This window comes from Enhydra lutris, unplaced genomic scaffold (assembly GCF_002288905.1).
Source record: "Enhydra lutris kenyoni isolate GAN:26980312 unplaced genomic scaffold, ASM228890v2 scaffoldscaffold27, whole genome shotgun sequence".
Taxonomy (NCBI): domain Eukaryota; kingdom Metazoa; phylum Chordata; class Mammalia; order Carnivora; family Mustelidae; genus Enhydra; species Enhydra lutris.
In genome coordinates, this window is record NW_019154111.1 from 19220159 (window position 1) to 19235501 (window position 15343).

Consider the following 15343-nt stretch of genomic DNA (forward strand, 5'->3'; position numbering starts at 1 on the left):
CTGCTCAGCAGGGAGCCTGCTTCCTTATCTCTCTCTGCCTGCCTCTCTGCCTACTTGTGATCTCTGTCTGTCAAATAAATAAACAAAATTTAAAAAAAAGAGAGAGAAAAGTAAAACACTAAGCCTAACTATATCCAAAAATAAATGCCAAACATCTAATCACATTATACACCACCTTATATTATGGCTCTTTTGTTTTCCATAAGTAGTATCTTCTAGTCTATATACTTCTTGGAATGGAAATACTATTTAGACAGAATAGTCTATTTAAGGAAACAGAATAAATTCAGTATGTAAAGCCTCCTCCACTTTGGTATATTCAGCCCAGCGTCTAATAGTGACTCCTGAGGGTCCTTTCCTACTTTCACCCAATGCAACTCTTCAGCTATAGTTTAAAAGGTGTCTAGGCTTAAGAACAGTTGAGATATATCAATATGAAATTTTCAATTTCAAGTTGCTTTAAAGTACGTTGGAGAGGAAGTAACAGAATATTTTTTAAGGTCCAGGAACTAAAGACTATATTTCAATAGTGACTACTTCTAGGACGAAGTGGTAGAAGTCCATCCATTTGAGATGATCTTACTGCTTGAAGGTACAAAGGTCTAACAACACAGACAGAAGGCAAATGCATTGTCTTTGAGTATGACTGACAGAAAAGATTCCTTTAGTTTTAGATGTACAACACAGTGATTCGACAACTGTGTACATTACACTAAGCTCACCGCAAATGTAGCTACCATCCCTCACCATATAATGCTATTACAAACCATTGACTATATGCCCTGTGCTGTACTTTTCATCCCTGTGACTTATTCATCCATACCAGGAGGCCTGTATCTCCCACTCCCCTTCCCCCTTTTTGCCCATCCTCCGGCAAATTTTAGCATCTCATATAATTGCGGGCTATGTGTTCATGATTTCAAAAAAGAAAAAGGAGAAAGAAAAACCAAATGACTCATTTTTTTTTTCACTGAACTGTCTTTTTTTAGGCATTGTCACAGAAAATTTAAGGTTAATAGGAAGAAGGAAATTCATTTTCTGAAATCCTTAAATTAAATGCAGTTACTATGGAAAGAACTAGATTTTAGTGCTGACATTCCCAGATTTATAATTCACTCTCTTATAGCAGCGTGACAAACAAACCTTGCTCACCTTCCTGTAATAACTTTAAAAATGGGATAGTCGGCTGTATTTACCAACCCTGTCATTTCCCAGCATAATTACAGCATACGTCCCAAATAGAAAAGTTGTTTTTAACCTATGTTAAAAAACACAACTGAATGAGTAAATACCTTCTCCTCCCCTTCCAGCCACTGTTTCTCCGCCCCTTCAATAGCCAGAAAGGATCTGCATTATTTCTTCACATAATTGCAAAATCCTACACAAACAACCTTAGCTGTAATGATTCCATTTCAATAATGTTGGCTATTTGCCGTGTATTTTTAAATGGCTTAGGATAAAGCCATGAGCTCTCTTACAGACAGATGTTACGATTTTCTTAGTAATTATTATTAATAGAATAATACATTTACAAACATTCAAGGGTAAGTCCTTCCTTCTGAGACTGCAGCTAATCTGACAAATTTAAGGGATAACAATACTGCAAGAACAGAAACACAGAGCCCAAAACATAAGCTGTTACGAACAGATCTCGGACGAAGACCTGGTCAAAACCAACTTACTTGGGTCATTCATAAAATTACTTAAAATTAAGAATCTTAAAACTAGTCGGTTAAGTGTCTGCCTTCATCTTAGGTCATGACCCTGGGGTCCTGGGATCGAGCCCTGCATTGGGTTCCCTGCTCAACAGGGAGTCTGCTTCTCCCTCTCCCTCTGCCCCTACCCCCCTGCTCGTGCTCTCTCTCTCATCTCTCTCAAAGAAATAAATAAAATCTTCAAAAATAAATAAATAAATAAAATTAAATTTAAAAAGAATCTTAAAACTAATTTATCCTGAAATTTTATGGAGTTAATATGGTTTTTCATTTTCTAGGTGGAATAATAAGTATAGAAAGAAAAAATACTATCAAGCTTTGATGGCTTGTATTAAAAAATAAAAAGAAATATTAAATTTATGGCAAAGAATCCACATTTTCAACGTCTGGCTTTCTTGTGATCTGCTTAGAAGAGATGTGTTCATTTGGATAATGGCTTTCATTTGTTTTCTTTCTGACACTCTAAGAATTCAGACAAAATAATTCAACCATGCTCACTTTGGGCTAAGCAGTTGTAAAATGTCCTCACCTGAAACTCTTTCTAGTCTCTTCCTAGGATCCTCAAATATTCTAGGAACAGATAATCTTCCAACCCAGCAAGAAGCACGAGTGTAAGAAGAGCAATCCATTCTTTAAAATTCTGACAAGCTTCCACCCTCACCTCCGTTCTGGAATATCCCCTCTTGAGACCTACAATCTCTCCCCCCTCCCCTGCCACCAAATGGCACTTCTTAATGAGTCATTCCTTTGATCACTAGACTGTCCTCTAAAGGAGCTTAAAGCCAGGAGGCCCCAAGTTATGAGTAGGAGGATGAACTTGATGATGAAGCAAAGAATTGTGCATTGTTTATGCACAAACCCATCCACGAAATCCTGTTTGCTCCAGAAGCATCATGTCCAAACACAGCTGGTCCATTAAAAGGAAGAGCCCTGTGGCCTCCTTCTAAGATAATAGCATACACTCAACAGCATGTACCTAAACCCACTGGGAAGACTGCTGTCTTCTCCTGACCTGATGGAGCACATCCAGCGGCTCAAGGAGACAGGGCTGCCAAAAAACCCACGCCACTACGACTCCACATGTGGGCCCTTGCTTGGGGTGGTGAGAACTCTAACCCTCCCTCTTTCTAGGCTACAGGTCCTCCACTTTCTAGTTCTAGGTTTGGGGAGAATGGAAGATGCATAAATAATGCCCAGATGGTGACAACAGCAACTAATTTCCAGGAGAACCACGGTGCTGGCCATTGTGATGCCATCTTCCATGGTTAGGCATGAACTCCAAGCCTTCAGAGTCTTAACTAATACGATTCTTGTAGTTACTGGGGGGCAAAAATTAGCTGTAACTCCTAGAAAATACTAGAATTTCTATTTTGGATAAAAAGAAATACAAAACAGGTTATACTTGTCAGATAGAAAGTTACAAAGTATATATGATATATATATATATAACACTTATATTTTATTATAAATATTATTTATACTATATATAAAAGTACACAAAACTTGCCATTTCAATGATAATCAAACAGAACAAATTAAAACAAAGTGTCATTTTTTAACCTATCAAATTAGTGAAGATTTTCAAAATGAAAATCATTAAATCCTGGTTAGTATTCAGTGGCGCAGCCACTGACTTAGTATAATCTCTCTAAAATGCAATTAAACCATAGTATCAAGAATGTTGAAAGCATTTATTTTTTTTTCTGCTTAGTAAGTGCCTATCAAAGATTCTCTAATAAATAATAAAAATTAAAATAATACGTATGAAACATGCAAATAACACAATCTAACTATTCAATCATTTGTCATTGTTTATCGTAGCTTAAATATCTAAAAATATAGATGCTCAAAAATAAAACATTTATTCAATGGAATATTAGGCATACCTTAAGGATTATGACCATTAGGAATCATCATTGAAATGAGGAAATGTTCAAAATAATTTCTAGAGTAGAGTGGATACATAATTCTACATATAAGATATACAAATATAATACAATAAAAACTGGCCTGAAAGGAATATTCCTTTTTTCTTTAAGTGAATAGCCCTGGAATGAATAGTGATTTTTATTTATTTATTTATTTATTTTGGTGCTTGTATTTTCCAAATTTTCCACAGTGAATATTTACTACCTTTTTTTTTTTTTTTTAAAGTAAGCATTCTGTGCAGCATAGGGTTTGAACTCATAACCCTGAGATCAAGACCTGAGCAGAAATCAAGAATTGGACATCGAACCAACTAAGCCACCCAGGTGCCCCAACATTCACTACTTTTAAAGCAAGAATTAAAAAAGAGAGAAAAGAAATGCATGCTTATCTACTAAATCCATTGTGCAGCTGCCCTTCATTTGTAAAATAAAGTCCAAGTTGGCTAGGCTCAAGTTAAAGCTCCTGTAATCCCGTCACATCAGACCAATCGTATTTCTAATGAATACCCAACTCTGTTTCATAAGGTCACCAGGCCTGTCACAGGCCACCTAGATTTGCCTCTGGCTCTTCTTATCAGGCCTAGAGCTTCACCTCTGCTATCCTAATTCTTGACTGTAGCCATTTTAGGCCAACTTCAGAGATTCGTGATGCTCTTAACCAAGTTTGGCAATCATACAAAAATCATTTTGGACCCTGATTTCCAATTAATTCAGCAAAAATAACTTAGAAGGAAGCCCTGTGGAGAACAAGAATCTCAGCAGTATTTGATAAATGAATGAACACAACCACTACTGTGATCATAACAGCAATGGCAAGTAACATTGATTGAGAGCTTTGTATTGATAAGAAGGCACTAGGTCAACTTCATTGATCTCATTTAATGCTCTGAACAATCCTCCATTTCACAGATGAAAACACTGAGCCTCAGGTAGGTTATGTATATTTCCCCAGGCGGTTAGGCCAGTGTTGACTTGGGATTCAAATCCAGCTGTGTCTGATCCCAGTATGCTCTACACTATCAAATTTGCTAATAATGGAAGGTCTACTAGAAATCATTTTGTCTATAATATATTTTTATTAATTAATCTAACTGAATATCCATGAAGCTAAGAAAAAATGATGTGTTGAATTACAAAGTTCTCTTTTACACATAAAAAGATACCAAAACAATAAAATTTTCTATTGAATCTCAATATATGAAATGTTTACCTGTATAGGACCAGCCAATCTCTTCAACAAGTTTTCTTTGTTGTCTGTAGTATCCATAAGCCCAGTCTACAACCAAGAAAAATCAATTGATCAATGTGTAGAAAAATATATGTGTCCAAATGAAAAATACATCAGATGTCCAAATCATTCATACCACAGATGCTCCTCAATTACCACCTCCCATGTCCCCTTCCCAATGACTCCTCTCAATGCCAACCACCATCACTGTAGTCTCTGTTGTTCCTGTTCTCATAGTTAGTATAAATTTTAGGGGACACATTTAAAAAACCCTGAAGTTGAGGTGGGGACAAAGCAAATATTCTGAGGAAAGCAGGAGCAGACTAGAGGGGGTTAATCCCAAAGAAAGATGGGTCAGAAAGAGTCATCTGTCCTATCTCTAAATTTTTCTTACAGCATTCCCTAAGTCAAATATCTGAGATCCTGTTGATTAGAGATACTTTAAGGTTTACAAACCAAGTCTGAGCCATCAGTGTATCTAGGATACCCAGATGTTTTCAAAACTTGTTTCCTTTTGCCAAAAAGTGAAATTAGCCACTTTGAGAAAATGAGAATTTAAATGTGTAAATGCTGGCTGGGAGAAAGGCTGTGTTAAACCGCGTAGGTGATTTTGTCTCTTACAGGAACCCAGATGCCCAAGTGAGGTAATACAGTGGGGAGTGGAGGCATCATAAAAGTGGATGCCTCAGGACCCCAAGAGAGTGATTCTGGATCAAGAACATGGGGCATGTGAGACAGAAAGGAAAATGGATGGAAGCCAAAGTTTTACTCTGCATAATTCAAAATTTTGCCAGGAGCCACATCCACACTCAAGAAATTGGGATGTGATAACTCGTCATCCTTTTTGTGCCACTGCCTGTTAATCCCAGGCTGTACTAAAATTACCACTCCAGTTCAGCTACACTGTGGCAAAATAAATCTTTGTGAGCTAGATTTAAAACCTGATCACTTTGACAAAACATTCTGTAGAAAAGGCTGCAGAATAACTAGCTAGTTTACAAATAAAGGTGTGGAACATTACTCATTCATAAATGGAGTTTCTGTCAATATAGCTTTCATTTGAATACAAGGATTTTAAACTAGATCATGCTATACCTATATTTAAATATAGGTATGATCTCCCTCATCATTTGGGAAAAGAAACTCTATTTCTTCTTATTCTTGCTACACAGTTGCTTTCCTCCGCACTGATAATTCTCAATTTCAGGAATGCAAATATCCAAGGACACTGCAGAAATTATTTTCCATTCACCCATGTTATATACTCTCTGATTAGTACAGCATGATAATAAATAACTGCTAAACTATTTCATAAAAGCTAGAAAGCAGATCTGCTATCAGAAATACATATTCTGAATCTACAGATCATTCAAAACCAAAACTTACTTTTAAGTAATAAGGATTTTCCTTTTGTTGTAAAACTTTGTTCATAAATATGGGTAAATATTCTATTGCCCGTATAGCACATTACAGCATATATTTATTTTTATAACAGCTTTATTGAAATATAATTTACACATCATACAACTCTCCCATTAAAGTACGCGATTTAATGTTTTTCGGTATGTTCACAGACTTACGCAATCTTCACCACAATTTTAGGACATCTTCATCACCCCCATGAGAAACTCCATAACCTTTAGCCGCCCCAAGCTACCCCCAATCCCACCCCCATGTCCTACCGTTCTAGACAACCACTATCTACTTTGTTTCTACAGATTGGATATTCTAGACATTTCATATAAACAGGATCACACAATATAGCCTTTTGTGACTGGCTTCTTAAATTTAGCACAATTAATGTTTTCAAGGTTCATCCATGCTGTAGCATATATAAGTAATTCATCCTCTCTGATTGCCTAATAGTACTCCATTGTATGGTAACTGTAAGGGCCTACTTAGCCAGAGTGAGCCATTTTGTTGTTTATGCAGTAAACTTAGATTGAACCTGCCCCTTCCCCCCAAGAGGAAAGCGCTTAGAAGCAGAATTGGTGAAATACGGCCAAATAGCCCCAGTAACGGAACACAGATACCAGGACATGTCAGGCTGGGCAAAAATAACGGAGCCCAGATACAAGGACGTGTCCAGCCAGGTGGATACGTCCAATCAGTGAAAGCGTACGTATTACCTCCCTACCTGCCAAGGACATGTTCGGCCAGGTGGAGACATCCAATCAGGAAAGCACCTCCCTAACCACCCAAGAATGTGGGCCCTGCCTTTTGGGCGCCAATTCTGACCAGGGTGATAGGCTAGTTCAAATAACTACTATGATAGAATGTAATTCAATTGGCCACCTGTGTGTGGCCAGGCTCAACCACATGGCCTTTACTCTATAAAAGTTAGTCTGTGAGACTGGGAGGGGTCGCCTCTTTGCAAGAGACGGCCCTGGCCGGTCAGTTTGATTCTCGATGCTTGGCGAGAAATAAAGCTTTGCTTGACCTTCGCCTTGTATCAGTCTCGTCCTTTTGTCTACGGACCCTTTCAGTAACCAAGATGCTCTTAACGTTTTCTTCAGCTTGATTAAACTTTGGACAGGCTTCTTCCTGACTCTAGGCCCCAGGTCCCCCTTTCCTCAGAGCATTTAGTTTAGAAAACTTATAATTGTAAATTCCTTCTCTGCCCCTTTGAGATGTAAATTGTTTTTAAATAGCCACGTGCCAGTTTTACAACTAGAAATGTACTACTCAAGGACATGGGAACCATCTCTTTGACAGGAAATAGGACCCTTATCTCCCAGTTTCTGTGAAAGGGTAGGAGCTTTATTCTGGTAGGGTGCCTTACTCCAAGGTGCAAAAACTATCTCCTGTAATGAAGATATGAGTTTATTTTTCCTTTGGTTAAAGCCAATTAGCAAACAAATGGCCTATGACCTCCTTCTAATATCGCCTTACTGTTTCATGGAGGCTCAACATCAGCCCTCAAAAAATTTACCCTTCTACTTCATCAAAGTTGAGTTCTGACTTGGTTCTGTCTTCTCTCCTCATTGCAACAACCCTGAATAAAGTGTCCCTCTTGTTTAATTTTCTCCAGTGAAATTTTTGTTTCGACAATGGATATACCACATTTTATTTGTCCATTCATCAACTGATGGATACGTGGGTTTTTTCTTCTATTTGGCTGTTACGAATAATACTATTTTTTTAAAAGATTTTATTTATTTATTTGACAGACAGAGATCACAAGTAGGCAGAGAGGCAGGCAAAGAGAGAAAAGGGGAAGTAGGCTCCCTGCTGAGCAGAGAGCCCAATGCAGGGCTCAATCCCAGGACCCTAGGATCATGACCTGAGCCAAAGGCAGAGGCTTTAACCCACTGAGCCACCCAGGCGCCCCTATGAATATCACTATTAATATTCAAGCCTATGTTTGTTTTTCTACTTAAAAAGTAATATTAGATTCATAATTTATTTTTCAAATACAGTTGTCACATAAAAAGATAATCATTTAAGGTTAAATTCTGGGAGCAAGTGTTTCTTCATGATCAAGAAATATACACAATTAGATGTTAGAGAGGGCTCAAAGGTCATTTGACTGAGACTTTACCAGTCTACAAAAAAATAATTCCTAGAGATAAGGTAATTCATGCAGCCAAAATGTAAATGGTTTGTACAGCTAGTAAGTGGCAAGTGGAAGCAATAAGGGATGACTCCTGCCTCTCACTTCAGGGAGCCTTCCCCAATATTAAGGATCCCTGACAATCTTGACCTATTGGTTACTCTTTTAAGGTGCTTTGCCTGAAGAGGAACCCTTATAATATGTATGCTTTCAAGAGAAACAAAGTAAAACAAAACAATACAGTGGCCTAGATTTTAACCAGAAGAAATTAATTGAACAAATAAATTATAGAGAATTGATTAAGCGTTTTTTGACCTGGCTGTCAGTTGAAATTTTCCTCCGAAATTTTGCACTGGCCAGAAGGAAAACATGTATTGTCATTTATTATATATTTTAAATATAAATATTTTTTAAAAGGAGACATTTTTGTCATACAAATGCATTTTGAAGATCAAAACCTACATTTAACAACTAATCCATTGAAATAAATAAAACAGTAAGCTCTTGTTTTAATGATTTGGTCTAAATGATGACAGCAAAATATCAGCAGATTTTAGCTTTCCTCGTAGGGCTTTATCGCTACACAATGAGCATTTGTCCTTGGTTTTTAATTACTTACATTAAGAAAGCTTTATTCAATACAGGATTCCCAGGTGTTGGTAGCTTTCTTCAATTCCTTTATGTATTGTTCCCTTAATTGTTACTTCAAACAATCCGTTGCACATTCATATGCTAATTACATAGTCCTTGGGCGTGAGAGAGTACCCCACTTTTAAAATTCTACTTAGAGGTCTGATAGATGAGATGTGATAGCTTCAATGAACAAGAAAAAAGAAGCTAGCTTCACTTTTTTGTTGTTGTATTATATACTTTGAAAACCAGTAAATCCTATATAAAATAAAACTATCAAAGTGCTTACATGTTTTTAAATCAATTAAAATGATCAAATATAGAATGTTTTTTGTGAATTTTAGTGTGAATTTTGTGAATTTTAGTTTCTTTCACTTTCACGTTTTGTTTCTTTCAATTTAAATGTATTTGCCAGGTCTGTTCTGGCGTGAGTGTTTTATAGTGAAAAAACTCAAAAAGAAATTTCAGGAATGAATTGTACGTGCAATGTACAAGCAAATATACATTATTAAATTTCTTAAGGCTACCCTAAAATTTGTTCTGAAAAAATATTCTTCATGAAGTGGCCTTTTGACCTGCTACCAAAATTAGAAGAAATCTCAGGCACCCTTAAATGTTCCTGTTTGAACATATTCCATCTTATTCCTACCTTAAGCACCTACAGATATGCAAATATGCATGTGTGTGTGTGTGTGTGTGTGTCCTTTATTTTTCCTTACATCCAGATAATGGAAATCAAAGTCTACCACATAGAAGATATAGATTAACCTACTTTTTCCTTTTCTTTTTTTTGCTCAAGTTCTTTTTAAAACAACAGCAAAAAAAAAAAATCTGGATGCTCACGTCCTACTAAAAATACCATTATAAATATTTTGAATTATAGGGGCTGCTAGCTGGCTCAGGCGGTGGAGCACATGACTCTCAATCTCAGGGTTGTGTGTTCAAGCCCCTTGTTGGACCTGGAGACTCCCTAAAATTCAACAAAAATTAAAAAACAAAAAAAATTTTAAAATTTTGAATTATAAAAATGCCTCTGAATTTGCCCTAAAGAAGGTCTCTGCTTCATGTTGATTCATAATTTCACAGGCATCCTACTCTATAACCTAGAGTACTCTGAGTACAGTACTTTGACAACACACACACACACACACACACACACATTTTAACACTATAATGTGGCCAAACATGACAGTGAGAAGAAATAGACTGGTCCTCCGAAAAAGAAACTTCAGGTAGAAATTAATCACAGATAACATTTGAAGATGAGGATTTAAAACTAGATTTCTCAAGGTGGACTTTCCTGGCATAAATGATACTTGCATATTTCACTAAACTACAGAGGACAAGAAAAGGATGTTAGTTGATGACAGAACTCTGGCAAGGCAGAGGAGAAGGAGCAGAATTAGAGATGAATTTTTAAAGTCCTTGAATAACACTTTGACAGTGAAAGACTCAGGGAGAAGGACAGAAACATTCCAGGTGGAGGAAAAGCACGTGCACTAACAAGTGGCAAAATGTGGAACCAAAAGTTTGAGGTGCCAGTTGGGCTCTCCTGTGCAGTCTGTATATAGGTCACCAGGGACTTCTTGGTGACAGCTCACCAAGATACAAGGGTGACATCAATTTTCACACTTTCTGCCTTCATCCTCCTGTTGCCTCTTAACCTGGATTTCTTTTGAAAAAGGAAAGGAGATAGTCTGCTGAATTGATAAAAAAGTAGTGTGTCTATTCATATTTAAGTATATTTTCAAAATGTTAAGGAAGACTATTGAATGAATGAATGAATGAATGAAATTGAAGTGAGAGAAGCTGGGGATGGGTGGGTGAAGAAAGGTAAGTAGATGCTGACTACTTGGGAGAAGGGCTTGGAAAGCCTTGGAGACCGTCTAGTGTCATCAGAGCAGTTATCATCCACTAAATCATTTGGCACAGACATGCCCAAGACTGAGGTAGCAGTGATGAAAGAGGCTGACAGCATGGCAGTCACAACCATCTCTTACTGAAAATAAAGCCGTAAGAGACCTCTCTCAGAGAACAAAAGATAAAACCAGAAATAGGCGTTCCTTTACAAAGAGAATCAGCTTTTGATTGAAGAACCCATGTGGACACATGACCAGGCTATGGAAGCTTCTTCACCTCTGCAGATATTCTGTTGCAAATGTTTCCTTGGGTTTGATAGGAGAGCTGAGTTTGGGATCCAAGTGATCTCACCCAAAACCTTGTCTGGCGAATGGAGGCAAACTTTCCAAGTAAAATTACATCTGCGCATGCGTACAGGATAGAGTCTATACTATCACACAGGGCAGATTTGTCCTCTATGGATTTCCCTGTCATCATATGTTAAGCATTAGCTTGCTGTCAAACTGTGTCTTAATAGATCCTGTCTTTACCTATCTGGAATACACACTTTTCTCTGGTATATATGCAAAGACATTTGCAAAACACAATTTAGCTGATTATGGTAATTCAGAGAACAGGCTTGTTTAGGACACAGTTAGAGCTCAAGCATATTTACTGTTAGTCACTTCAGATACAACCGGATGCCCTAAAAACATACTGCTTTTAAAACAGATAAATAAATTTCCCCCAAGTTGTTTTCTAATTCCCTTTGATTTCTAGTGTTAGAAGAAGAGTTTTATTGGTTTTCTCCCCTCTGCAAAGGATTAAAAATAAAAGTACTTTTTACAGTCTCGAAACTTAAATTGTAACTTATTGCCAAAGACAACAGCACGTGAAATCATTGTTAAGGACAGGGAATTCTGGGAAGAGACGAGTTTCTGGAGTCCAGGTGATCTCTTTATTTAAGGATAAGGTTAAAGAGATGAAAAAAGTAGGGGTTTGAGGTGCTATATGAACAAAAAGTCAAATGGAAAATTATCAAAGCAGATGGAAATACTGAGCATATGGATGATGTAAGAAAGCAAAAGCCATTTCTTCCATATGCTTGTTTTAATAGTCAGACATCCAATTAAATACATATTTCTCATAGGACTGAGGAAGAGCTTAGAGGCAAGCAATTAGATTTTTATTGTCCTTTAACACTGAAGACGGTGTATGCTTTCACAGAGAGGATTTGTAAGTTGACAAGATGTCTACCAAAACCTTCAAAACTTTTCAATGAAGCTCAAAATTTTTCACAGGCTTGTCTTGGAAAAGCAGCTGGTGTTTTTTCTCTAATACTTAGATATATGTGTTTGACCTGATGTGATTTGTCTATATTCCTAAATTGAGGTATTTTCTGTTACAAACATTTTAATAATCTGGAGCTTTATCACATGAGCAATAATACATGCCTCTTTCAGACAAATTAGAAAAACAAAGATAAGCAAAAATAATTTTGAAAATCATATATAATCCTGTCTCCTAAAGGTAACTATTCTTTACCATTTTTTACATGTGTATGTTTTTCTGGATGTTAAACTATGCACTATAGAAAATTTACACTTTATATAAATTATATATATATATATATATTTTTTTTTTAGATTATTTATTTATTTATTTGACAGAAATCATAAGTAGCCAGAGAGGTAGGCAGAGAGGCAGGCAGAGAGAGAGGAGGAAGCAGTCTCCCCGCTGAGCAGAGAGTCTGATGCAGGGCTCGATCCCAGGACCCTGGGATCATGACCTGAGCCGAAGGCAGAGGCTTTAACCCACTGAGCCACCCAGGTGCCCCCATAAATTATATTTTATCATTTAATTATTTGCTGACCCACATTTTCTATCTAATGATAAATCGCTGATATCTTCTCAAGTTAATAAATATGGTTTCCCAGCATCATAACAGTTCCATTTTAATAGTTCTCTGCTTTGGGATACTAAAATAAAAAGTTGATTTAACCTTAGAAAATTTATTCCTTAGCCTTAAATGATATGAGGAATGAAAGTTCCCATTAAACTAGTATGAGCTTTATGTAGACAATAAAGTCTGTAGGAGATTAAAGACCACCTTCTTCCCCTACCAACCTTCTTCCACAACACCAAGAAAACACTAAAATGGCACGAACTCATTGCTATAGCATGGCAGTGAATTTACTCCATCATAAGAAAAAACCCAGTTGTTGATAAAATAGTGATGATGGCCACAGAGACAGAAATAACAACGTGCATAAAAACAACTATTAGAAGAAGAGCTAAAAATACTGAGCGAGGAGAGAGCCAAATCTGTATAGGAAAAAGTGGATCAAAGTGGATAGAAAACATGGAATTTATCAAATTGCAAAAATAACGTGCCATTATATTTGTTATGTATTATTATATTATTATACTGTTATATCATTACCCATACAATAATAGTGTGCTCTTATTTGCCAATATAACTAATGTTTCTGTTGTAAAGTCTTATGTCCTTGCACTTTCTCTGAAATCAGGAGCACGACAAGGATGTCTCTTCCATAGCTCTATGGTTAGGATCGCTTGGAAAGTTCTGGACAACTGGCACGCTAAAATAACTAATTAGAGGATATAATGGGATTCCATTAACATTACTGTGAAAAGCATAAAACACCAATAAAGTACATAAATAAGCTAAAATACAAACTATTATTAATATACAAGAAAATGTAAATAAATAAAGAGACCCACCTCTATCCTTAGATGGGAACACTAAAATATGGGGAAAATATCAGTTCTTTCCATATAATGAATATATTGGTCAGATCTCAATGAGGTATTTTTAATTGGCAAAATTATTCTAAAGTTTATATACAAATCTAAATGTAAAACAATACTCAATAAGAAAGTTTAGAAAAAGAGTGAAAGAATAGGGCTTGGTTAACCAGTTACTAAAAGACAATCTGACAGGCAGATCCATGGAACAAAGCATAGAGCACTAAAATCCGACCTACGATAGGTATCAGTTTAATCCAAGATAAGGGAAACACCATGGTCAGATAAGGAAAGTATAAAGATCAACCAACATTGGGGACACTGGTTATTTGGGAAAAAAATCACACTTCATAAATACATCAACATTAAGTCCAAGCAGATGAAAATGACTGATAAAAAAGGACGCACAAAACTATTGGAAAAAATATAAGTGAATGCTTAATTTATTGTTAAATGGGGAAGACCTTTCTTTACACAAACAAATCATAAAGAAATATTTATAGCTTTGATTAACTAACACTCAAAACTTGTACAGAAAAAATTTTAATGAACTGCAAATTACAAATGTTAAGCTATTGGTAACTGCTAAGATACATCAAATAAATACGATATAGTACAAACATATAGAATTTTTACAAATCAATAAAGGAAAATACGTAAGCAGATAAGCTTTAAAAATGCAGACATATTAATAAACTTATAAAGAACTGTTAGACTTTAGTGGATATCAAAGAAACAGATTAAAATGGTACTGAGATAGTATCTTTTCCAGCTATGAAATTGGCAAAGTGTTATTAGTTTAGTTTGTTTTTTTTAAATTTTCAATAATGACCAAAATATCTTGAGACATTCCTTTCTCTAAAGGTGAAAGTATGAACTAGTATGGAGTTTCTGAAAAGTAAGCTGTAGCAAGAATTATCAAGAGGCTTGAAGTGCTTCATATACTTTGAAACAGTAATTCCATTTCCAGGAATATGCTGTCAAATATTAAAAGATGAGAACAAAGTGTCATAAACCAAGATGTTTACGATAGTTTAAGTAAAAGTCAGTAATTGGAAAATATGTTCATGCACAAAAAGTGGGGGCGGTTTAAATAAATTACATACTGTTCATAATATGAAATAACATAAATTCATTAAGATTATGTCTCAAAATACTATAGATGTGGAGAAAGTCACACGATATAAAACATTACCAACAGTTATAATACAATTTTAATATATTGTTTGTTCAGAAATGCAAATTTCTATGTGTAGTGCCATTGGGAGTGGTTGTTACTTTTTTTATATGTTCTTACGCTTTCCATGTATCTTATCAATTCATGTTAGTTAAAAATTTAAAAAATTTTTAAAGTGTATATGCACTTCTAAAGGAATATCTGATTCTACAGTCAAATAGATTAGAGACAAATATATAAACATTTGAAGACGGGGTAAAGAAAAACTTAAAATCCATTTTCCATTTCTTATTTCTTAATTTATTTATTTAGAGCAAATGTGCATGTGGGTGAGGCAGAGAGAGTGGGAGAGAGAGAGAAAGAGAGAATACCAAGCAGACTTCACACCCAACCCAGAGCCCAGGGCAGGGCTCAAGCTCAGAACCTGAGACCATGACCTGAGCCAAAATCAAAAGGGAGATGTTTAATCCACTAAGCCACCCAGGTGGCTCCATTTCTTATTTT

The 15343-nt window shown here is 36.0% G+C and overlaps 1 protein-coding gene across 1 annotated transcript in view; it reads right to left on the reverse strand.

Moving 5' to 3' along the window:
• Positions 1–15343, reverse strand: part of LOC111151984 (protein tyrosine phosphatase, receptor type Z1) — a 179361-nt gene that overhangs the window by 115891 nt on the left and 48127 nt on the right. The window contains exon 2 of the mRNA XM_022510240.1: positions 4854–4919. Coding sequence (XP_022365948.1) covers positions 4854–4919 — 66 coding nt within the window. The remainder of the gene's footprint in view (positions 1–4853; positions 4920–15343) is intronic.